At 40.6% G+C, this 26,269-nt stretch overlaps 1 protein-coding gene across 3 annotated transcripts in view; it reads left to right on the top strand.

Moving 5' to 3' along the window:
* The window catches only part of actr3b (actin related protein 3B), a 51,809-nt gene extending 26,657 nt beyond the window's left edge, over positions 1–25,152 (top strand). The window contains exons 9-13 of one of the 3 annotated variants that reach the window (XM_051686849.1): positions 10,322–10,495; positions 10,585–10,677; positions 20,627–20,752; positions 22,179–22,262; positions 23,745–25,152. In XM_051686849.1, the coding sequence (XP_051542809.1) occupies positions 10,322–10,495; positions 10,585–10,677; positions 20,627–20,752; positions 22,179–22,262; positions 23,745–23,840 (573 nt within the window). In that variant the 3' untranslated portion in view covers positions 23,841–25,152. Of the gene's footprint in view, positions 1–10,321; positions 10,496–10,584; positions 10,678–20,604; positions 20,753–22,178; positions 22,263–23,744 lie in introns of those variants that run through there. The other 2 variants (XM_051686850.1, XR_007896006.1) reach the window with 2 other exon arrangements.
* Positions 25,153–26,269: the final 1,117 nt, after the last annotated feature.

Raw genomic sequence — 26,269 nt, 5'->3', positions numbered from 1 at the left:
ACAAAAATAGGGAACGAGTGGCTCACTCAGAATTCAGACACTCCTACAAAATGGCAGACACCTGAAATAGTGCACTATATAGTGAATAGGGGGCAGTTTCAGACACAGCGAGTGTTCCATGACCGGGGTGGGTGCCCTACCCAGGCTGTGTACTCTGCGTTTAGAGAGCGGCGGTACTGTTGTACAGAACTAATGATCTAAATTCTTTTGACACTGAAAACTGTAACTACACTGATATAAGAATCCACACAGGACTTTAAAAGGTATGAAATAGCGAAAGAAGGCATTAATAAAGCATGATCTTGCTTTGGTTTATATTTCAGCATTATATATAATGTCTTTGTGGGACATTTTCACGTTTTCACTTTAATAATTACTAGAAATGTTTCCAAACCTCTCTTATTGACAAATTCATCCAGATCTGACAAGAGCCCTTAAAGGGATAGTTCACCCAAAAATTACAATTCTCATTATTTACTCACCCTCATGACACACCAGATGTATATGACTTTATTTCATCTGCTGAACTCAAATGAAGATTTTTAGAAGAATTTCTCAGCTCTGTGGGTCCATACAATGCAAGTGAATGGGTGGCAACATTTTAAAGCTAGACAAAATAACATAAGTCAGCATAAAAGTAATCCATAAGACTCCAGTGGTTAAATCAATATCTTCAGAAGCGATGTGATAGATGTGGATGAGAAACAGAGAAACAGATCACTTTCACTTTCTTCTTCTTGTGTTTTTGGTGATTCACATTCTTCTCTGCATATCGCCCCCAGCTGTCTAGCAAAAAATGACAAATATTGTTTCTCACCCACACCTATCATATCACTTCTGAAGGCTGAATAAGGTGAATAGAGATGATAATATTCTGGCTGTCAGTATTTGATGGCATATTTACTCCATTGGGAAAGTCGATAAGGAACCTGTATATTCCTGTCTAGATGGGCAGTATGGAATTTTAACCTCTCCGTGTTGGTTGGCTGTTAATCACTGAATGGGTGTATCTCAAGAAGAACTTGTCTAGGGTGTATTTTACCCCTAAATCAAAAGAAAACAAAAAACATAAATGATACTTTACATGAAGAAAATAGACCATTAATATTTTTTTGCACTGATTTTGATTTTGTTATTTTTTTGCATTGGAACATTATTTTCATGACAATTTAGCACATCCCCCACCAATTATTATTAAAGTTTTACAGTACATTTTTATTTAGATTAGATAACATATTAAAGGCTCTATAACACATACAACAATGATTTATAAATTAGTTTATTTATAATTTTTATGTAGGACTATATCTTTATTTTTTACATAACAGTAATGAGAACTTGGTGGGTGTTTAATTCACAGGAAAATAATGTTTCAATGCAAAAAAAATAAATAATGAAATAGTCTCCATTTCCTTTAAGCTAAATATTTTATTATTATTATTATTATGATTAATTATTGTTATTTTTGGGGAAATATGAGGTTATATTTCACCCCAAATCAAAAGAAAAATAAAGAAATTATATTTTGCATAAAGAAAATGGACCATTAAGATTTTTCTGCATTTTTACATTATTTTCATGACAATCATGCACTTCCCCCACCAAATTCTTACTACTATAATGTGCTTTTACGGTACATTTTACTCTAGAGTTTGTTTGTAGTTCTTTTATTCTCAACACTGAAGTGATTCTCATTCAAATTGACAGTAATTAAAAAATTTTAAAAATCAGCATTTTAAAAGGCAGAACACATTCTACAATGTTTTATAATTAACTCAAGATGTTGTCATGTATATTCTGTTGGTTCATGTTTTTCATGTCTTTTATTTTGAAAATCTAATTCCTGTTTCATGTCATGTGGTCCCCTGGTCATGTGATTTCATGTTTCCCTCCTTGTTCATGTGTCTTGTTTTCATTGGTTTATTGTCTTGTTATCTTGTTTAGAGTTCTTAATGTTCATTGGTTATCTTTGTCATGTGTTCTCTCATGTCCCAGTATTTAACCCTCATGTTTGCCATTATCCATTGTCAGGTACTGTGTATGTAACTTTGTTGGTGTACAGCGTTCCATGTTTTGTTTCATAGTCTAGCCAAGTTATGTCAAGTCAAGTTTAGTCAAGTCACTCATGTTTATGTTTGTTTTGTTCAAGTTTTGAAGTTATTGTTTTTGGATCTCACTTTTTTTAATAAAACTGCACTTGTGTTCTACACTTCATCGTCGTCTTCGTCTGCATTGTCATTGCCAGCGCCAGCCATCATTACAGAATACCTGAACGACCAAAATGAACCCAGCAATCCAACTCCTACGCCTATGTCAGGGGAATCATCCCCTGGAGGATTATGTGGAGGACTTCTGTGCTCTGGCCCACCAGGTGGACTTTAATGAGGTCGCCCTCAAAGACATTTTCCGTTTTGCACTGAATGAGCCAATCTCTTCTCTGATGCCAGGTGGTCAGAGTACCCACAGCCTGGCTCAGTATATTGACCTTGCCCTGCAGATTATTGGTTCTACGTTCACTGTGGGGGAGGTGGATGCCGAGCCGGAGTTCCACGTCATGGCCGCCAAGCCAGAGTTCCACGTCATGGCCGCAGAGCCAGAGTTCCACGTCATCGCCACCAAGCCAGAGTTCCTCATCATGGTCGCTAAGCTAGTGCCATCTTTTGCCCCGGATCCTGAGTCTGCCCCATGTCATGTCACAGCAACACTTCAGCCTACACCATGCCATGTCACAGCAATGCCTCAGCCTGCTCCATGCCATGTCACAGCAACGCCTCAGCCTGCTCCATGCCACGTCACAGCCACGCCTGAGCCTGCTCCATGCCACATCACAGCCACGCCTGAGCCTGCTCCATGCCACGTCACAGCCACGCCTGAGCCTGCTTCATGCCACGTCACAGCCACGCCTGAGCCTGCTCCATGCCACGTCACAGCCACACCTGAGCCTGCTCCATGCCACGTCAAAGCCATGCCTGAGCCTGCTCCATGCCACGTCACAACCATGCCTGAGCCTGCTCCATGCCACGTCACAGCCACGCCTGAGTCTGATCCATGCCATGTCATTGCCACATCTGAGCTATTGGACCTGGAGATAGTTCCTGCCCTTGTACCCACTCTATGGACGCTTCCTCATGATCAGACAAGGGGAACTTCCGATCCTCCGACTTTGCCTAGACCCTCCGAGCCCTGGACTCTGCCTTGGTCCTCTGATCCCTCAGTTTCACCTTAGCTCTATGTTCCTTCGGCTCCACCGTGGTCCTTCGGCCAATCAGCTTCTCCGGGGACCCTCGTTCCTCCAGCTCCGCCTTGGTCAGTCAGTCACCTGGCTCCGCTTGAGCTCTCCTATCCCACAGCTTCGCCTCGTCAATCCGAGCCTGTGGCTTCACCGGAGACCTCCTTCCCTACGGCTCCGTCTCGGTCCTCAGTCCCACCGGCTCCACCTCTGTCCTCCGATCCCCCAGCTTCACCTCGGTCCTCCAAGCCTTCGGCGATACCTCGATCCTCCGAACCTCTGGCTCCACCATGTTCCTTCGAGCCGTTGGCTACTCTTCGTGCACCAAGTTCCCTGGTGTTGCCCCTCAAGTCTCTCATGGCCCCACCTTCCACGGCTCTGCCCCTCGAGCCTCTCAGGGCCCCACTTTCCATTGGCTCTGCCCTGGTCCCATGCTCCACGCCCTGTCTTGCCAGGCCATGCTCCACGCCCTGTCTCGCCAGGCCATGCTCCATGCCCTGTCTCACCAGGCCACACCCCATGCCATGTCTTGCCAGGCCACGTCTCAAGGACCCCCCCCCCAGCTCCCTATTTTACTTTGTAATTATGTTTTGGGGTGTCAGGAGCCACCCCTAGGAGGGGGGATATGTCATGTTTATTCTGTTGGTTCATGTCTTTCATGTCTTTTATTTTGAAATCTAGTTCCTGTTTCATGTCATGTGGTCCCCTGGTCATGTGATTTCATGTTTCCCTTCTTGTTTTCATTGGTTTATTGTCTTGTTATCTTGTTTTGAGTTCTTAGTTTTCATTGGTTATGTTTGTCATGTGTTCTCCCATGTCCCAGTATTTAACCCTCATGTTTACCATTGTCCATTGTCAGGTATTGTGTTTGTGTATGTAACTTTGTTGGTGTACAGCGTTCCATGTTTTGTTTTATAGTCTAGCCAAGTTATGTCAAGTCAAGTTTAGTCAAGTCATTCATGTTTATGTTTGTTTTGAAGTTATGGTTTTTGGATCTCACTTTTGTTAATAAAACTGTACTTGGGTTCTACACTTCATCATCGTCTTCGTCTGCATTGTCATTGCCAGCGCCAACCATCGTTACAGATGTGTATAATATATTTGTATTTAATAATATATATTTATGGGGCCTGGGTAGCTCAGCGAGTAAAGACACTGACTACCAACCCTGGAGACTTGAGTTCGAATCCAGGGTGTGCTGAGTGACTCCAGCCAGGTCTAAGCAACCAAATTGGCCTGGTTGCTAGGGAGGGTAGAGTCACATGGGGTAACCTCCTTGTGGTTGCTATAATGTGGTTCGCTCTCAGTGGGGCGTGGGGCGTGTGGTGAGTTGTGCGTGGATGCCGTGGAGAATAGCATGAAGTGCCACATGTGCTAGGTCTCCGCAGTAACGCGCTCAACAAGCCATGTGATAAGATGCGCGTATTGACGGTCTCAGACGCAACTGAAATTCGTCCTCCGTCACCTGGATTGAGATGAGTAACTGCGCCACTAAGAGGGCTTAGAGCGCATTGGGCATTAAAAATTGGATAAATAAATAAATAAATAAATATATCTATATATATATATATATATATATATACAGGTGCATCTCAATAAATTAGAATGTCGTGGAAAAGTTCATTTATTTCAGTAATTCAACTAAAATTGTGAAACTCGTGTATTAAATAAATTCAATGCACACAGACTGAAGTAGTTTAAGTCTTTGGTTCTTTTAATTGTGATGATTTTGGCTCACATTTAACAAAAACCCACCAATTCACCATCTCAAAAAATTAGAATACATCATAAGACCAATAAAAAAAAAACATTTTTAGTGAGTTGTTGGCCTTCTGGAAAGTATGTTCATTTAATGTATCTGTACTCAATACTTGGTAGGGGCTCCTTTTGCTTTAATTACTGCCTCAATTCGGCGTGGCATGCAGGTGATCAGTTTGTGGCACTGCTGAGGTGGTATGGAAGCCCAGGTTTCTTTGACAGTGGCCTTCAGCTCATCTGCATTTTTTGGTCTCTTGTTTCTCATTTTCCTCTTGACAGTATCCCATAGATTCTCTATGGGCTTCAGGTCTGGTGAGTTTGCTGGCCAGTCAAGCACACTAACACAATGGTCATTTAACCAACTTTTGGTGCTTTTGGCAGTGTGGGCAGGTGCCAAATCCTGCTGGAAAATGAAATCAGCATCTTTAAAAAGCTGGTCAGCAGAAGGAAGCATGAAGTGCTCCAAACTTTCTTGGTAAACGGGTGCAGTGACTTTGGTTTTCAAAAAACACAATGGACCAACACCAGCAGATGACATTGCACCCCAAATCATCACAGACTGTGGAAACTTAGCACTGGACTTCAAGCAACTTGGGCTATGAGCTTCTCCACCCTTCCTCCAGACTCTAGGACCTTGGTTTCCAAATGAAATACAAAACTTGCTCTCATCTGAAAAGAGGACTTTGGAACACTTGGCAACAGTCCAGTTCTTCTTCTCCTTAGCCCAGGTAAGACGCCTCTGACGTTGTCTGTGGTTCAGGAGTGGCTTAACAAGAGGAATACGACAACTGTAGCCAAATTCCTTGACATGTCTGTGTGTGGTGGCTCTTGATGCCTTGACCCCAGCCTCAGTCCATACCTTGTGAAGTTCACCCAAATTCTTGAATCGATTTTGCTTGACAATCATAAGGCTGCAGTTCTCTTGGTTGGTTGTGCATCTTTTTCTTCCACACTTTTTCCTTCCACTCAACTTTCTGTTAACATGCTTGGATACAGCACTCTGTGAACAGCCAGCTTCTTTGGCAATGAATGTTTGTGGCTTACCCTCCTTGTGAAGGGTGTCAATGATTGTCTTCTGGACAACTGTCAGATCAGCAGTCTTCCCCATGATTGTGTAGCCTAGTGAACCAAACTGAGAGACCATTTTGAAGGCTCAGGAAACCTTTGCAGGTGTTTTGAGTTGATTAGCTGATTGGCATGTCACCATATTCTAATTTTTTGAGATAGTGAATTGGTGGGTTTTTTTTAAATGTGAGCCAAAATCAACACAATTATAAGAACCAAAGACTTAAACTACTTCAGTCTGTGTGCATTGAATTTATTTAATACACGAGTTTCACAATTTGAGTTGAATTACTGAAATAAATGAACTTTTCCACGACATTCTAATTTATTGAGATGCACCTGTATGTATGCATTACAGTAATGAGAATCGGGGATGTGTTTAAAATGTGTCAGGAAAATAATGTCACAATGCAAACAATCATAAAATAGACTTCAGTAAGCAAAATACAGTTTCTTGTTATTTCTTTATATTTTGGGGAGAAACAGGCTATGGGCTGGAAATGTTCTTGACATGTTTTGTGGTGTTATGATAAATAGAGGACCCAGATGCAGGAAACAGTTCAAATTATATTTAATGGAATAAAGAATGGTTAAACACAGCAGACAGTCCAATAGCAAGAGTAATCCAAATGGCGATGATGATGATGACGAAGCTTGGCAGGCATTGACTGCAGTGAGGTGGGATGGTGAAGGCAAAGATGACCAATTGCAGAGGGTAGTGAGAGAGATATATGACTGGAGCACAGGAAAACAGGTTAAGGTGAGCATGAGAGATACAAAGCACAACACACGAGAACGATCCGACAAACACAACTCACACAAAGGGCTGCTTATAAAGGGGAAAGGAGATAGCATGCAGGTGTCATGTTAATCAGGCAGCACCTGGTAATAAGCGTTGTGGGTGTGGCGTTGCTCAGCAACAACATGAGGGAAGACACACAAAACAAACCGGGGCTGAATAATCCCATGACAGTACTCCCTCCCTACATGCGCCCCCTGTGCACTCAGGGCCGATGACCTGGTGTTGGTGGAAACTGTCAATGAGGGAATGATCAAGCATGTCCCATGCAGGGACCCAACTTCTCTCCTCCGGACCGTAACCTTCCCAGTCCACCAGTGCGGCTTCCCCCTCCGCCTGGAATCCAGAATACGCTTGACCGAATAAGCAGGTTCCCCATCTACGAGATGCGGTGGTGGAGGAATAGGAATGGGCGGATTTATCAGAGAGTAAATAACAGGCTTAATTTTAGAGACGTGGAAAGTGGAATGGACCCTCCTATATGCTGGAGGCAATTTGATATGGACTGTTACCGGGCTAAGGATCTTGGTAACAGGAAATGGGCCAATACATTTGGGAGTGAGTTTATTGGAGATGGAACGCAAAGGAATATCCTTAGAAGAAAGCCACAACTTTTGACGAACAACGTAGACGGGAGGCTTAGACCGGTGGCGATAGGCTTGGGCCTTAGTGCGGTGTCCCACCTGGCTCTCTTCCAGGTGCGACGGCACCTCTGGATAAATGCATGTGCAAAGGGGACTGCGACTTCGGGTTCCAGTGCTGGAAATAGAGGTGGCTGGTAACCTAAACTAGTCTGAAAGAGAGATAGGCCCATGGATGAAACTGGCAAAGAGTTGTGTGCGTACTCCACCCACGCAAGTTGCTGACTCCAAGAAGAGGGATTGTGGGAAGCCAAACATCGTAAAGTTCTCTCTAGGTCCTGATTAACTCGCTCAGCCTGCCTATTGCTCTGAGGATGGAACCCAGAGGTAAGACTGACAGTAGCCCCCTCCAAAATTTGGAAACAAATTGGGGCCCCCTGTCGGGAGGCCATGAATTCGAAAGACGTGGTCAACAACAGCAGTCGCTGTCTCTCTAGCAGAAGGTCATTTAGGTAGAGGAATGAAATGTGCTGCCTTTGAGAACCGGTCTACTACCACCACCAACTTGGTAGGGACAATAGGTTCCGGAGAGATCAGATGCTCGGAACGGTCAAAAATACGAGACAAGGTGTACGGTTTGATGTTTTTGGAACCAGGAAGGTAAGAGATGGGAAAGTTTAATCAACCGAAAAAAAGAGCCCACCGGGCTTGTCTGGAGTTCAGACGTTTAGCGGAGCGAATGTACTCAAGATTTTTATGATCGGTACAGACAATGAAAGGTACCCCAGAACCCTCTAACCAATGGTGCCACTCCTCCAAGGCTAACTTGATTGCCAGCAACTCATGATTACCAGTGTCATAATTACGTTCGGCAGGAGACAAACGATCTTGTCATCGGAGGGACTCCGTTAGGAGAGTACCACACCTACCTCCACGTCTGACGCATCTACCTCCACAACAAACTGACGAGATGGGTCAGGGGTAACAAGAATGGGGGTCGAAACAAAGCTGCCCTTGAGTTTGGAGAAAGCCAGATCGGCCTCCCTTGACCAGCAAAACTCAGTCTTGGTGGAGGTAAGGTCTGTCAGATGTGCAGCTAGTTGGCTGTAATTGCGAATAAAACACAGGTAAGAATTGGGAAAACCCAAGAATCGCTGCAGGGCCTTGCGAGAATCCGGGGTTGGCCAATCTACCACAGCCTTAATCTTAGCTGGGTCTACCTGAATCCCCTCTGGTGACACGATGAATCCTAGAAAGTTAACAATCGAGCGTGGAACTCGCACTTCTTGGCCTTGACAAAAAGCCCATTCTCTAGCAGCCGTTGGAGCACTCTGTCTGACGTGCTGAACATGTTCCTGGAGAGAATGAGAAAAAATCAGAATGTCGTCCAAGTAGACAAAAATGAACTGCTTAATGATATCCCTCAGCAAGTCATAAACTAATGCTTGGAAGACTGTGGGGGTGTTGGCTAAGCCGAAAGGCATAACCAGATACTCAAAGTGCCCCCTAGGGATGTTAAAAGCAGTCTTCCACTCAACGCCCTCTCTGATGTGGACCAGGTGATAAGCATTGCGAAGGTCCAATTTCGTGAAAAAGTTGCCACCCCGCAGACGATCGAAGGCTGATGACATCAACGGTAAAGCGTAGGTGTTCTTAATGGTGATGCCATTCAGTCTCTGATAGTCAATACAGGGCCAAAGGGAGCCATCCTTCTTATCCACAAAAAAGAACCCTGCACCTGCAGGAGAGGAAGAGGGCCGAATGATCTTGGCTGCCAGAGAATCAGAAATGTATTTCTCCATGGCCTCCCTTTCAGGAGCAGAGAGAGAGTATAAAACACTCTTGGGGGGAAACGTACCTGATTTAAGCTTTATAGCACAATCATAGGGACGATGAGGAGGAAGAGATGCAGCCCGAGACTTACTGAACACCCCTCTCAGGTCGTGATACTCCATGGGAACTCTGGAAACATCCACCGGTTCATCCTGCAACTCAGAACAAGAAACAGGGGAAGGCGCAGACAAAAGACAAGCATGGTAGAAAGTACTCCAAGCCAAAATCGTGTTACCAGACCAGCTAATGTGAGGGTTGTGTGTGGATAACCATGAATGTCCTAGGACGACTGGGGTGAGTGGAGAGTCAATGATGTAAAATGAGGTGAGTTCAGAATGAATACTGGAGACTGAGAGATTTAAAGAGTTATTTCTGTAAGTTGAGTGTTGTTAATCAGGCAGCGGCTGGTAATAAGTGTTGCTGAGCAATGCCACAGCATAATTAATGCCACACCCGCAACAACACGAGGGAAGACACACAAAACAAACCGGGGCTGAATAATCCCATGACAGTTGAATTCATCCTTACAGTTTCAAAGTGAGTCAGTGAACATTTAAATCAGTAATATTATGCTAATGCATGTCATACTCTATTTATGCTGTGTTCACGTCATGTCGGAATTAGTGTAATTACGACATGGCAACACTGAGATTCTACTCTGAGCTCTTCATGTCTTCGGGACATGAAGTTATTTGTTTTTATGGCAACACTTTTAATGGCAAAACAGTTTTGTTGTTTATAAAAGAAAAATATTTAGCACTACATTAATTCATTAATTCACCTCTATATGTTCTTGCAAAGTGTTTAAAAACAAATAAAGTGCTCCAGGCATCAATGGCATAATAAAATGGCATATCAAACAGAAATTTGTTTACTACCTTTAACTGTTGAGGCCACTGCCATATTGTTTTTATTTATATGATGTCAGAACTGTCAAGTCTGAGCTTTCATTGAATTCATAGTTCAAAACTCACTAAATTATGGTAGTTTCGACATGAATGCACAATTATGTCCAAATAATGGTTCACAAAAAACAACAACTGTGTTTTCCCCCAGGAAAGGTATTGCTACGTCTGTCCTGACATAGTGAAAGAATTCACCAAATATGACATGGACCCTGGCAAATGGATCAAAAAATACAAGGGAGTCAACACCATCAGCAAAAATGAATTTCAAATAGATGTCGGATACGAACGCTTTCTAGGACCAGAGATATTTTTTCACCCTGAGGTACAAAAAGCAAACCTTCTGAATTATTCATCAAGAACACCTTGAATGGCCTTTTGAAAGTATATTTTAAAGGTCTTTTAACTCCACAGTTTGCCAACCCAGACTTCATGCAGCCAATCTCAGATGTTGTGGATGAAGTCATTCAGAATTGCCCTATCGATGTCAGAAGACCCCTTTACAAGGTACGGTATTACCATCATATCAACATATTGTTTACTAGCACACTCCACCGATTCCTACAAGATCTTTTAGGGAATGTAATGTAAGAAAAGATATGGATTATTTAATTATTCAGGGTGATGCATTATGAAATGGAAAAAACAAACATCAATGGAAAGGAGTGTTACATTCCCTGAGTACTCCTGGTAACCTGGTAATTTTACATTACAATAAAGAGTATTAGTGGTGTTTCTTAAGGCAAGCATCACTATTACTATTGCTTATACTTGGGGTTAGGGATTTCAGCTAACCCTAACTTAACCTAACTCTAACCCTAAGTATTAAACTTTGGTGCGTAACTTGTCCTATAACATGAATGATAGCTCAAATCATGTGGCTTGTTGAGGTGCTTTTAATTTTTGCCTGTTGGACGATAGAATTGGCCAAACAGCCCATAGACTTACATTAAAGGAGGCCAAATCAGATCTGTATATTGGGTTCAGTTCTGTTGTTTGTACAACAGGGGTCAGTGTTTATCTACCATGTTCACAATGACTCATTGTCAGGAATAGAGAGAGAGAGAGAGAGAGAGAGAGAGAGAGAGAGAGAGCTGTGACTGATCCCTGCAACACTGCAGTGAAATAACCTCAGTATCAATTCTGTGATCTTCCAGACTGCCTAAATAAATAGCATCTTAACAAATTCAATCAGAGTGATAATTAGCGCTATGTCTAATAAGTCTACATCACGGTGAATTGAAATTATTCTTATTTATTTGTCTACAAAATGAAAATCTTTAAGTCTAGAGTAGACTATATTGAAGGAATTGGACTTTCAATGGAAACTGCTTTGATACTCCTCTAGTATCAAAAATTCTTGGCAGCAAAGACCAACTACTCAACAACAAAAGCCTCTGACAAATTCAGTGAGCAGTGATTGGTACATCTACACTGTGTACCTTTTACAGCAATGTTGTCACAATAAATTTTTCTAAAAGTGTTATGATATAAAAACTGTTTTACTTCCATAACTTGACATATTTTTGTGTGGAGAAGGATATTCAACAATACAAATGTGATTGTAGTTGATTGGATCATGAAAAGTGGTCTCTGTATGACAGGAGCCAGAACAAGATATTGTATTTTGATGAAAAGTTATGAAGTCAGCCATTTTTATTTTATTTGGAATAACATGAACCAATGAATTGTGCACAATAATTCCAGGAATTTGTAGGAAGAAAGCAAATAGCGTCAATTTTGATTTCATGTTCACTTTAATATTGTCAGTTAATTTTTAGCTTGTCTATTCTGCCCTACAAAGGCAAAAACACAGTAACTACGCCAACACTGGAACTAGGAAAAAATTGCTTTAATGCATTTTGATTGCCCAGCCATATGTGGATTATTAAATAGTTTCACTCCATTTTCTCTGAATCTGTTGTGCAAAAGCTATCTGTCGCAGGCAGCATTGGGTATGTTACTCAAAAATGTATCCATTACTAATTAACTATTTAAAATTGTAGACCTAATCAGATTACCCTACTCATTACTTCACACAAAAAGTAATTACATTATTAATTACTTTATTTTTAAGTTACTTTCTAAAACACTTTTCACAGAGAAGTCTTTGTTTTTCCACTCAGCTAATTTAACCATTGTGCAACCTTCAGGCAATTTTTGTCTTTTTCATTTTTTTATTTTTTTTTTATCATTTTATTAATGTCAACAGCATAAATTTTGCCAAAGGTGTGTATTTTTGGGGGAATTTTGATATTTCAACCTCAGTTCCTATAATACATCTGTTGCTGCACTGTGTACACAATAAAGTTACACTCGGGACCTTCAGGACAAAAATGTCCCCATTGCAACCCATTAAAACTGCAATATTTGATCTCAGTGCCATTAAAGCATAAAATCATGAATTCTATGATATTATGCTTTCATTCCGGAGCCCTGACTTCAAAATTTAAATTTTTAATATTTTCCACCAGATGGTGCCATTTTACTCATGTTTAGCCTATGGAGCAAATATTTGCTTTTTTCCTATATTCTGTTTTCTGTATTATAGAGCACTGCAGGCCAACTGAATACATGATGCTGCTAAAATTGTGTGGGTGTGTTGGTATGGATATCAGAGTGTGTTTTGTATGTGTGTATTGAGAAATGTGTGTGTGTGTGTGTGTGTGTGTGTGTGTGTGTGTGTGTGTAAAAAAACAACAGTGGCATTATGTAAACAAACAGGCATTTAAAGGGTTAAAATCCTGAAAATGAATGAATATTTAGAAGTTATGATCAGGACTGATGTTAATTTAAAATTGAAATCTATTTAAAGTGGAAAATAATATTAATATATAATATTTTTATGGCAGTTTTTTATGCTGACATTTTTGTCCTCTAAGGTCCTCTGAGTTTAATTTTTTTAAATTGACGCACAAGGGTTAAAATAATGTCTACATTTCCTCCTTGTTCATTGTTGCACGCAAGTCAATTTTAGTCAAAACTCAATCTTGGTTTACCTTTGTATTACAGAATTAATGGCCCATAAATAATGAACTAAAAGTCATTTTACTTTCTTCAACCATTGTTTCTCTTAAACATTCAGGGCTATCCAGACAAGATTAAGCGCTACAGCCCCTTCAGCCTAGGTCTAGCGACACGCAGCTTTTTGGCCTGCGGTACAAATTGAAATCTGTTCAACCCCACTGTCTCAGTCCATTCGCCCTTTAATCTCATCCTCAGTGAAGATAGAAAAGGCCAGCGTGAGGGATGTGTGTCATATACTGACAAGCCTCTTTGATTCCCTAGATATTGAACCAGCATGTCCTAATCTAAGTAGCAGGATGCCGCTCTTTAGGTTTGTAAAGTAAGGATCGACCCTTGAAACGATGAAACACAGAGCTCCTGTAGATCCCCTGTTATAAGGTGTCAGTACTGACCTCAGGTCAGCTCATGGTCATTTACTCACAGCATTCAACTCTGCTGGCCTTAGATGAAAATATAGCAATATTACAGTAATATTGCTTTATTATACAGTGGGCTCCCAAAGTCTGAGACCACTAGTAAAAATGCTTTTATTTTGCATTTCTCTATTTTTATATACACTTTTCATTACAAATTATATTATCAAAACAGTTTGAGTTATAAGTTAAATTGAAAAATGTATGACAGCTTGCAGTGACATGAAAAAAAACCTGATGATCATGATATCCAGCATGATTTGAGAATGTTCCAAATAGCATCTTGTGTGCTTCAGTGAAACCAGATCTTTCATCCAAAGGAGTTAACTTGTTCACTGTCACGAATTTGTTTACATTTTGTAGGGCCTCATGTATTCAGATAGAAGACAAAGGCAGGCCTAACACAGTTGTAAAACCTAACTCAGTCCCCCACATACCAGGTCAAAAATTATACTGATAAAATCGCGCCAAAATCAAACAAAGGGAGTCCAAAACAGACTACAAATCCAATGAAGCCTTGCTCACTAAAGGATCGAACTCTCAGCTCCTATTGGATGAGGAACACGACAGAATGCACCTCAACCATGACATCATCAGGAGTAGAAATACCTCTGAAATGCTTCCGGGATTTGCTTCCAGCAACTTTGCTCACCGTGTGTAGACGCAGCTCATTGCTGCTCTCAGGTGCAACCTCGTGGCACAAGGAAGTAACATCCGACTTGAAACTGTGGCCATACAATCTCCATCTCGCTGGACGAGTTGAGATTACTCTGTGTTCCACGGAACACTCTAACGGATCCGAAGGAGACCACTGAGCAATCCGCATCTTCATCCGTTTGCCTGCAGAAGTGAAGAGATAAAGATTTCTCTTCCATCTTCAATCAAGTCGTCATCGCTGATTTCTCCGCCAGCCCGCCGAGAATCAGCAGCCGTACTGCCTGCCGACAGAGCGAGGAAACGGCCTCCCGTCATCACCTGAGCCTCGGGGAACCGAGTCTGAGTTAAAGGACGGATGAACACACATTCTGCATCCTCATACGATTCAAGTAAGAGGTTTACGTCTGGGCAGAGATAGAATATTATAGTGTGTTATTCTTGTGTACCAAGGTTTTTGCTTCTAAAGTTTACGGACCGCCATGTCCGCTCATTATTAATACTCAGGGTATTAATTATCATGAATTTGATTTGCTGTATTGTGGTCCAACCACATTGGACCGTTGTGCATTTTCGCCATCACGGGTGAGACTGGCAAACTGAGTTTATCCAATAAAGAATCAAAGAACGCGGGACGGTTTATGAGCCGTCCACCGCGTCTCTGAGTGATAAACTAACAGCTGTTTTCTCTCCCACGATCGCGAAGTCGGCTTTGGGGCCGTTACTTTATTCTCTCTCTCTCGTACTAACAACACGCGCGCGCGATCCCTCACAAACATTCTCGGACACATTTTTGGCTAGTAGATAGCTTCGTGATAAAGCTCAGCTTTGTCCCTAAGCTATCGTACAAGTGGATACATGCGGTAACTGGTAGACGCCATTGACTGTTTCCCTCCGCCCACATTCGCGGCCATATTCTCTGGCCGGAAGTCTCGCGTGACACACTCTCCACGAGATTCACGTCCGCCATTTTGTGCGCGTCCCTCCTTACACACACACACACACACACACACACTTGCTCTCACACACACACACTCTCATGTGTTATAGGATTATTTTAGTTTCCATATCTAAACATATCACTGTTTAGTTTGTAGTTGTAAGTCGGAAGTTTATTGACTGCATTGTATTAATTATTAATTGATATTACTGCATAAATAAACTTTGTTATATTACAAAGAGAAGTGTTTTGGTTTGTTTTGCATACACCTATGTCATGCTGACGGGATGTCAGTGCTCGGATTCAAGCCTTCATTCATTGTTTTTTTTTCCCGAAAATCGATATTCTTCGGATGTCGATTTTCCTAAGAAAACAATCTAATATTGAGACTGTTATACTTATCTGGTTATTAGTCCCTGATTTCAGGGTGGTGCCCCTTCAATGTTAATCCTTATTAATATTCTATTGATTTTTGATAATTGATAATTATCTTTGATGATTGTTGAATTTGAATGATCAATAAGCTAATGTTAATTTTAATTAATGTTTCATCGATGTTAATGATTGGTGATTATGTTTGATAATTGCTGATTTAAAGGATTTAAAAAAGCTAACACTGATTTTCATCAATGTTCTATTGATTTTAATAATTAATAATTATCTTTGATAATTATTAATTATTGCTAATAACCAAACCCGCTCCTAAACGTAGCGCACTACATTTACTGGAGCCCCATATGAGGTTTCAATGAGTTAGATTCAATTAATTAATTTAAATATTAATTAATAACTAAAGAAATAATTATTAATTATTTCTGATAGTAACACTGATCTAAACAACCAGTAAAGCCCTACAATTTGATAGAATTGGTTGCCATGGTGTTGCTATGCAGTGTCAAGAAATGATTTGGGTGCTTTCTTCAAAGTACTTTCTTTCACTTGTTTTATTGTCTTCCAGGTAAAAATCATGGTCTGATTGCTTAGAAAAGTAAGAGCATTAGCCATATAATATTCCATCATGACCGTAGTGCAAACTGTGTGTGACAAGTTATGTGCCAAAGTTTAATACTTAGGTTTACTGGTTTGTTCAAATAACAAATGTGCAGTATGAACATTAGTAATAGTGATACTTGCCTTAGCAAACACTAAATTTCAGTCATGACAACTTTTGTAAATATTTAGCATATTAATGTGGGTATGACAAATTGATAGGAATTTGGTCTTGGCAGACTAGATCTGCTATGCTGCTGCTGCTGCTGCTTCTGCTGCAGTAAAGAGACTTGCTACTGCTAGAACATACACAGACATTCTGAGTTAAGCTTGTGGACATGCTGCTTTGAGCATGTAGGACATATCGTACAATCCCCCAACAAAGCAGGGCAGCTGTACAAATGCATAATGCAAAACACAACCCCACAACCAAGCAGATCTACCACCAAGACTTGTGTACTTCTGCTTCTCCGAAGAGCCATGTGTATACTAGTTAAGTATGCTTTGGCCAGCTAGGTCAAATATCGTAACTCTAATTAACTATATCTCTATGTGTGTCTGGGCCTGCTTGGCCGAATAGCTTAGCTGGGGTCTGAGGGTGTTTTTGGGCCCTGGAGAAGTTTTGACGTGCCTTTTTTCAGTTGCTTAAAAACATATTAATGGCTAAAGTCTGATAACACTGTATTCAGCACAAACTGGGCTACAATAATATGTGAACAACATGTATGTACATGTTTGTATTTTTGAGAAAATAATGTTTATGCGTGGTTTTTGAAAAAACAAAATTTTTCAAAAAAGTAGCTGAAATAAAGCCATATAACACATACTAAACATTTGATCACAAGACTTTTGAGAACTGGATCTTGTAGCCTAGAGTTTTTCCTACAAAAATATGTGAAACCCATCCTGATCACTCATTCACAAAAAACAATGTAGTCATTTAACTTTTGTAAGACACTTTTAGTGTTAGAAAGGCCATATGCGAGGAGGCGTAAATGATCATGAATATTGATGTGATTCACACCTGAGGAGACAAAGACCTCTCCCCTGGGAACAGAATAAAATGTAAAATCTGATATAGGGCATATACACAATATATACACATATATATTAAAAAATCAGGATTCTTTGATTAATAGAAAGTTCAAAATAACAGCATTTATCTGAAATAGAAAGCTTTTGTAACATTATACATTTCTTTACTGTCACTTTTGATCAATATAATTTCCCCCTCCCCCCAAAAAAAAAATAAAATAAAAATACTTACTGACCCCAAACTTTTGAACGGTAGTGTATCATGTTACAAAAGCTTTCTATTTCAGATAAATGCTGTTATTTTGAACTTTCTATCCATCAAAGAATCCTGAAAAAAAATGTACATAACTGTTTTCCACATTAATAATAATAATAAATGTTTCTTGAGCAGCAAATCGGAATATTAGAATGATTTCTGAAGGATCATGTGACACTGAAGACTGGAGTAATGATGCTGAAAATTCAGCTTTACATCACAGGAATAAATTGCATTTTAAAATATATTTTATTTATATATATATATATATATATAAAACTTGCCTCGGGGGCGTTTACCATTTGCATTGTTCGCCTCAGCACATTGCCGTATGAATAGCGCGCTCTGCTGGTGGGTGTGATCACATTAGCGATAATTAGCTGAGCCAGGAGAAACTGTACATCACTTTGTTTCATACAGATTACATTGCAGGAGAATATTTGTTTTAAATTTGAATTGTTTTATTTAAAAGTAGACATTTTAAGCTTTCTTTAGACATATGTTTCATGTTTGTGTGATAAGTATTCGCGGAGTTTCAGTTCATTTTTGTGACGTGTTTCAGAAAGATGCTCGCGGAGACAGAGATGGCTGAAAGCGCACCCTGTTTATTTTCTTTATTTTACAAAAGCACAAGGTTTTGTTGTTATTGTGAGTGTACACAAATTAGACCCTTTATAGTTTCTAATGATGTCTTACACTTATCAGTATTTTAAGTTGTTTCCGCTGTTATGAGGAAAACATCCAGCAGGACGTGCCGGCGCGTCCGTCGACCCCTAAGGGTTAAACAGCTTGTGACCTGACTCATAATATGTACCTGGACCAGGAAAGCCCAGAGCTTATTTGACTAGTGAATTAGCATAGCTATGTACTATGAATGTACAGTGCATCCGGAAAGTATTCACAGCGCTTCACTTTTTCCACATTTTGTTATGTTACAGCCTTATTCCAAAATGGATTAAATTAATTATTTTCCTCAAAATTCTACAAACAATACCCCATAATGACAACGTGAAAGAAGTTTGTTTGAAATCTTTGCAAATGTATTAAAAAAAAAAAAAGAAAAAAATCACATGTACATAAGTATTCACAGCCTTTGCTCAATACTTTGTTGAAGCACCTTTGGCACCAATTACAGCCTCAAGTCTTTTTGAGTATGATGCTACAAGCTTGGCACACCTATTTTTGGGCAGTTTCTCACATTCTTCTTTGCAGGACCTCTCAAGCTCCATCAGGTTGGATGGGGAGCGTAGGTGCATAGCCATTTTCAGATCTCTCCAGAGATGTTAAATCAGGTTCAAGTCTGGGCTCTGGCTGGGCCACTCAAGAACATTCACAGAGTTGTCCCGTAGCCACTCCTTTGTTATCTTGGCTGTGTGCTTAGGGTCGTTGTCCTGTTGGAAGATGAACCTTCGCCCCAGTCTGAGGTCCAGAGCGCTCTGGAGCAGGTTTTCATCAAGGATGTCTCTGTACATTGCTGCATTCATCTTTCCCTCGATCCTGACTAGTCTCCCAGTTCCTGCCACTGAAAAACATCCCCACAGCATGATGCTGCCACCACCATGCTTCACTGTAGGGATGGTATTGGCCAGGTGATGAGTGGTGCCTGGTTTCCTCCAGATATGACGCTTGCCATTCAGGCCAAAGAGTTCAATCTTTGTTTCTCATGGTTTGAGAGTCCTTCAGGTGCCTTTTGGCAAACTCCAGGCAGGCTGTCATGTGCCTTTTACTGAGGAGTGGCTTCCGTCTGGCCACTCTACCATACAGGCCTGATTGGTGGAGTGCTGCAGAGATTGTTGTTCTTCTGGAAGTTTCTCCTCTCTCCACAAAGAAATGCTGGAGCTCTGTCAGAGTGACCATCGGGTTCTTGGTCACCTACCTGACTAAGGCCCTTCTCCCCCGATCGCTCAGTTTGGCCAGGTGGCCAGCTCTAGGAAGAGTCCTGGTGGTTCCAAACTTCTTCCATTTACAGATGACGGAGGCCACTGTGCTCACTGGGACCTTCAATGCTGCAGAAATTTTTCTGTACCCTTCCCCAGATCTGTGCCTCGATACAATCCTGTCTCGGAGGTCTACAGACAATTCCTTGGACTTCATGGCTTGGTTTGTGCTCTGACATGCACTGTTAACTGTGGGACCTTATATAGACAGGTGTGTGCCTTTCCAAATCATGTCCAGTCAACTGAATTTACCACAGGTGGACTCCAATCAAGTTGTGGAAACCTCTCAAGGATGATCAGTGGAAACAGGATGCACCTGAGCTCAATTTTGAGTGTCATGGCAAAGGCTGTGAATACTTATGTACAAGTGATTTTTTTCATTTTTTATTTTTAATAAATTTGCAAAGATTTCAAACAAACTTCTTTCACGTTGTCATGATGGGGTATTGTTTGTAGAATTTTGAGGAAAATAATGAATTTAATCCTTTTTGGAATAAGGCTGTAACATAACAAAATGTGGAACAAGTGAAGCGCTGTGAATACTTTCTGGATGCACTGTATTTAAACTAATGACCTAAGGTAGCTATGTGTGCTAGTGCCAGATTTAGCTAAGGCTTACCTTGTTAAAAATGTGTCATGGTCAAAAGCAGACCTTACCGTTCAAGCTGAAACCCCAGCAACCACCTGAGCAAAATGTTCAGAAAAAAACTCTGGCAGCATGTTGCAGTGAAACCGGCTTATCTGCAAACCTGAACAATTTAGACAAATGTTAGACAAAGTTTGCAAAGAGTACAAGAGTTGATTGGCTACCAGATTACATGTCAAAGGACCTATCAGCTTGCACCATGTGCTCAGATTGGCTTAGCATATCACATGTGAGCGAGACGTCTGGCTAACAGATAACAAGTTCAAAGAACCTAACAGCTTGCGCAATGCAGAGTTTCATGCCTGAACTTAAATCATAATCAGTAAATGCACGTTTGCCCATGATTTTAATAACCTAATCTATAATGTTATGAATGTGATGCCATGACTGTTTTGGATGCACTTTAGTGTATATTATGTTTCCTTAAATATTACTGTATGTACTTACATAAAAAATGTAATATTGCTAAAATATTTTAGAGACCTAACACTTGTGAACTATGGGTCTCTTTTTGATTAAATTAAATATTTGAGAAGTTTGTGTTTGTGTGTGTATTAGAACATAGTCCTGTCTGGCGGCTCCTCCATGTTTCGTGACTTTGGCCGCAGACTGCAGCGAGATCTGAAGCGTGTAGTGGATGCCAGACTCAGACTCAGCGAGGAGCTCAGTGGAGGCAGAATTAAGGTCAGATGGCACTACTGGCTGTATGAGACAATTTCATCACATGTTGTCTGCATTGTTTTAGCACCCAATTTAGGAATAATGCAAATCACGTAACAGCGCAAACACCCCATTGAACATAATGTGCACATGCAATTCCCAGTCCTGCGGATCACATTTGAGTGCTACGTTGTGGAGTATGCAGCAGCCTACCGCAATCTATCATACTTTAATGGGACTATACAGCATCAGTCAGCCACTGTGATCCAGAGATATCTGAATCGCATTTTTAAAATGAAGAAAGTACGCTTGACTTCATCATGCCTCTAAAAATATGCAGGGTTATAATGTTCTTCTATGTCATTTGATTAATTAATGCTGCCATAATTAATGTAAAGTGTCCACAGACTGTATGTCTCTTTTAAACAATAGGGCGGTAACTGCATGCTGTCCACAAAAAACAAAAAACCAACATAAATTCTGGCAGGCAACAAGCGCTAACTTTTGTGAATATGCCTAATTTAGATGGATGAAACGTGTGTTTAATCTGAAAAGAATGACAATAACTACATTTAAATATGCATTGTGCAGCATTAAGGCACCAATATACTTCTAGTGATATTAAAGAGAGTTTGGGTGCGACGTCATTTCAAACAAAATCTGGCCAAAAAGAAGGTGCTTTTGAGTTTGTTGTTGTGGTTCGATAAAGCTTGCCTGTGCAAACTTTCAGGAAAACTTCATACCGGCTGCTAAACACCTTCTTACTGCCATTGGTTCACGTCATCAATGGGTGTGACCCGGTGCTCTACTTTGACACTTCTTTTTCTGGTTCATTTCTTCTTTAAATCAAGAACAGTCAACATTAACACACTGGAGTGCAGAGTTGCCACCCTTTTATACACTCATCTTTCTTTACAGTAGTATTATGTTGTTCTTTAAAAACAAGTATAAAACAAATGTTATTAACTGCAATTAATCATCATGGATGTGGAGGATTTCTCAAGCAGCAGTTCAACACCTGAACATCCACGGCCAAACCTGAAAATGCTTTCACAATGAAGAAGGCCAATTGCTTGATCGTGTCATGTGAGTTTAGTTTGCTCAAGCCAGTCAAGATATCAGCATTAATTCTACCTCTAATTTAAAGAAACATATTGAGGTACAAGCGTGTATGCTCCACTAATGTGCATACGTTCCTAAACGGTCAACCCAATACTCACTACTCCCTACTCATGAGTACTTTTAAAGGAGCTACTTTTGTAGTAGTTTTTAGGACAGGTACTTTTACTTTACTCACAGTTCATTTTTTGGGAAGTAACAGTACTTTTATTTGAGAATGATTTTTCAATACTCTTTCCACCCCTGGAAATACCTCACACAAAAGTGGTGCGACTGTTTAGTGATTGTCTGTTATGGTTCTCCTTCGAATACTGTGTTATTCTCCTTCCAGCCTAAACCCATGGAGGTGCAGGTGATTTCTCATCATATGCAGAGATACGCTGTGTGGTTTGGGGGATCCATGTTGGCCTCTACGGTAAGGCTTCTTTATAGCACACACATTTTTGTTTAGGCCTACATTTTACAGTGAAGTGTGTAATATGTGCTCCACTAACAGCACCAAACAGAAGTACAGAAATTATAAATGCTTCCGAACAGGTTTCCATCAATCTGCCATTGTTTGGACCATGAAGGAGGTCTATAATACATGGAGATGGGTGTTTTTTAAATTCCAGAACCTCTAGAAAGTAGTCTCATTAAAAAAAAAAAATTTTTTTTTTCACACACTCTCACTAGTTTATATAATTTGTCTACTAACATTGTACATTTGTGTGTGTACATGCATCACAGGAGATTTTCTGAAAATCATGAAAATTCCCACCACAGTGTTATTTCCTGCACATCTTAAATGCTGTATTGTGTTTCATAGAATTGTGTACTGGAAATTACACTGATGGAAATGACATTTTAATCATTTTTGAAATACAATGGCAGACTTTTTTGTCTTTCTAAGGCTAATTTCATTGCTGATATTTTATGTATCCTAAAAAACACACAATTAAATCATATTGTTACACTTTTTGCATAATTTGGCAAGATTTAAATATAAATTACAATTAAAATATTCTGCTCACAAGTGATAATTACCTTGAATTTTCTTTGCTTCTTCAAACATCACTGGTTTTATATTTAATCTCAAGCATGCTCTTCACTGACACTTGTTGATTTGGTTAGTAAGTACACTAACTTTTGAAAAAAACTATTAGGGGCAAAATTGTTTCCTGAAATTCTTGAAAAACTGATCATTTTCACACAATAAATATTGAAATGTTTTATGTGTATTTCAATCTTTGTTTAGATTATCATTTTTTAAACATAATTTGTATTTTTATAATGGATTTCGTAGTTTACTATTGAAAATCTGGGTCTGGGACAAGGCTAAAACAGTCAAATCTATACATAAAAGGTGTTTGAAAAGTACCAAAATAAATGTTGAAGGTCTGGTTAATTTTTTTAAAGTCGGTTTTAATGTGACCTTCAAATAATAATAAGAATTTTTTTTTAAATCTGTTAGTTTTAATAAAAATCAACCCATGGTACATTAAATTGCCTGATGTTTTAAAAACACCCGTATATGTTAACATTCACATTTAGTTGCTTGGCTGGCCCATAAACCCCAGGATGTACACGATCCGCCCCCCCCCCCCCCCCCCCCGCCCCCCAACACCTTGACCCACTGGTTCAATAAAACAGATATTCCCACCCCAAACTCGTGCCATTGGTTGAGCCAAAAGCTGACATTTTGAACCTATTGTTGTCTCTTCATATTAAGCTGGGTACAATGAAAAAAAAACTACGTACTTCATCTTTAAGGCATTTTGCAGCCTCTCTTATCCAAAAAATGCTTTACACACTTTCATGTTAAGATGTTCACAAGTCTACATTACATCTCAGTCCATTTGCTTTTTTAATATATTTGTCTATTACTAATTAATTTCCCTTTCCTAACACTCAATAGCCCGAGTTCTTTGACGTCTGCCACTCTAAGAAGGACTACGAAGAATACGGTCCCAGGATCTGTCGTCACAACCCAGTCTTTGGCATCATGTCCTAGTGCTGGGTTATGCAGGCCACCGCTGTAGACCACGACATCAATTCAATCGATTCATCACACACCCCTGCACTACACTTTGATTGCCCCTCCTCTTTGAAAAGGAATCATTCAGGCTTTGACAAACTTACAATAGGAGGAACAAAGATTGTTGTTTATCAGTTAAAATGTCAAAGCCCAGCACAAGGGTATTATGTGGAATGATCTGGAGTCTTGAGTCCTGTGCTTTAATAGCAAGTGCTAAATGTTCAAAATTACAAATGCAGCATGAAAGAGGAATTGAAGAATTGCACAGTGACTGCAGACTGCTTAGGTGAAGCCATAAATGAGTGACTGTTTTCTTTGCAACAAATCTTAGTTTTGGTGTTTTGCTTGTAGTTTAAAGGAATAGTTCGCACACAAATGAAAATTCTGTCATTATTTACTCAACTTTATTGCATTCCAAACACAATAAGAGATGAAACACAAAATGAAGAATGTTCATGTGGCTCTTTTGTTTTACAAAAAAACACCATAAATACACCGTAAAAGCAGTCCATGCAAAACGAGCGCTAATTCCAAGTCTTCAGAAGCCATAAAACAGCTTCGTGTGAGGAACACAATATTTCTTTTTGCCATTGCTTTCATATTTTATTAATGTTCATGTGTATTCAAAGATGGTATTTCAAGTGTTGGACGTCACAGATCCCAATGCACTGATTTGAAAATGTGCAATTGTGAATACATTTTGAGAGCTGCAGTAGCTTATAACAGCCTAAATTTCAGTCTGTTCAACACATAAAGCTATCATATGGCTTTAAAATACTTTTTTAAAACTTGAAAGCCTTAGGCCACTATATGCTTTTATTGTATGGAAAAAGGCAATGTGAATATTCTTCAAATCATACAGATCATACAATAATACAGGTTTGGAAAGACATGATGGCAAGGAAATGAGGACAGTTTTTTCATCTTTGGGTGAATTATACCTATAAAAGTTTTCTTTGCTGTGATCTGTTTGCATGTAGGTGCCTGATTTTGATTCGTAAAAGCCAACATTGAATGAAAAGTTGAATGGCATTGAATTGTAAATACTTGTAGATTTTCTATATTATATGATGGATTATTTTGGAATGAATTTACATTTGCATTAAAGTGAATACATTTGGATTTGAGGGCAATCAGTCTGCAGAACTATACATTTGAAGTAGTATATATTCTTACTGAAATGGAGTCATATAGCTTGATCAAATGAAAATAGTTCCCTATCTATCACTCACTCGACGTTGTGTCGATGTAGTGACACTAGGGGTCACTCTTGGGAGCCCGAGACACTTCTGGTCTTTGATAAAAGGCCAATGAAAATTGGCGAGTGGTATTTGCATGCCACTCCCCCAGACATATGGATATAAAAGGAGCTGGTATGCAACCACTCATTCAGATTTTCTCTTCAGACCCGAACGGTCATGCTCATTGAACTGAATACTACTGTTCATTCACCTCTGCTGGATCTGATGGCGCATTTCAGCAGCTTCTCCCTCCTCTGCACTGGTGCACTGCAGAGAACGCCCCTGGGCGCTTCGGCAGAAAAACAAGAGAGTATATTTTCTGAAAGAGCTTTTCCTCCTCTAAAAGAGTATATATTTCTCTAAAAGAGCGGCACACATGGAACGTCTTTTTAAAGATGCCTTTCCGATTGTGTGTTATTCCTGGTTGCGGTCGTTATCTCTCAACTTCGGATGGTCATGATCGCTGTCTTTCGTGTCTGGGTGTGACCCACACGGAGGCAGCATTTGTGGATGTGAGAACATGACTATGGCAACGTTGCGGTCGCGGCTTGCTTTCGTAAGAAAAGAAGCATCGGAGAGCAGGCTTGTCCAGTCGGACGCAGAAGCCTCAGCTGGGCTTCCCTCTTCGAGGATGATTGCCCAGTCACAGGCCGATGCCGAAATGACGGACATGCTTTCCCAGGCGGCCACGAGCGTCGGGTTAGAGTGGAACCCTCTGCTCTCCCCTGAACCCTCGCGGCTTGATGATTGGTTCCTGGGCTCGCGGCGCCGCTCAAAGCAGCCACGCCCCGCTCCAGTGTCATTCTACCCGGAAATGCAGAGCTGACGAAGTCGTGGAAGGCACCTTTTACTGCCCGGCCCCGATTCCGCAGTTCCCCCGCTCTCACTACCCTTGATGGCGGGGCGGCCAGGGGCTATATGGCAATTCCCCCGGTGGATAAGGCACTCGCGGTGCACCTATGCCCGCAGAGCGCTGCCACCTGGCGCGGACGCCCTAAGCTCCCCGTCCAAGCCCTGTAGGCTCACGTCGTCCCTGACGGCTAAAGCCTACAGCGCTGCTGGACAAGCCGCCTCCACCCTGCATGCCATGGCTCTCCTGCAGGTCCACCATGCCAAGGCGTTGAAAGAACTGCACGAGGGTAGTTCCGCCCCAGATTTGATGCA

Source organism: Myxocyprinus asiaticus, chromosome 44, assembly GCF_019703515.2.
Source record: "Myxocyprinus asiaticus isolate MX2 ecotype Aquarium Trade chromosome 44, UBuf_Myxa_2, whole genome shotgun sequence".
NCBI lineage: Eukaryota > Metazoa > Chordata > Actinopteri > Cypriniformes > Catostomidae > Myxocyprinus > Myxocyprinus asiaticus.
This window is presented reverse-complemented; position numbering and strand designations above follow the sequence as displayed.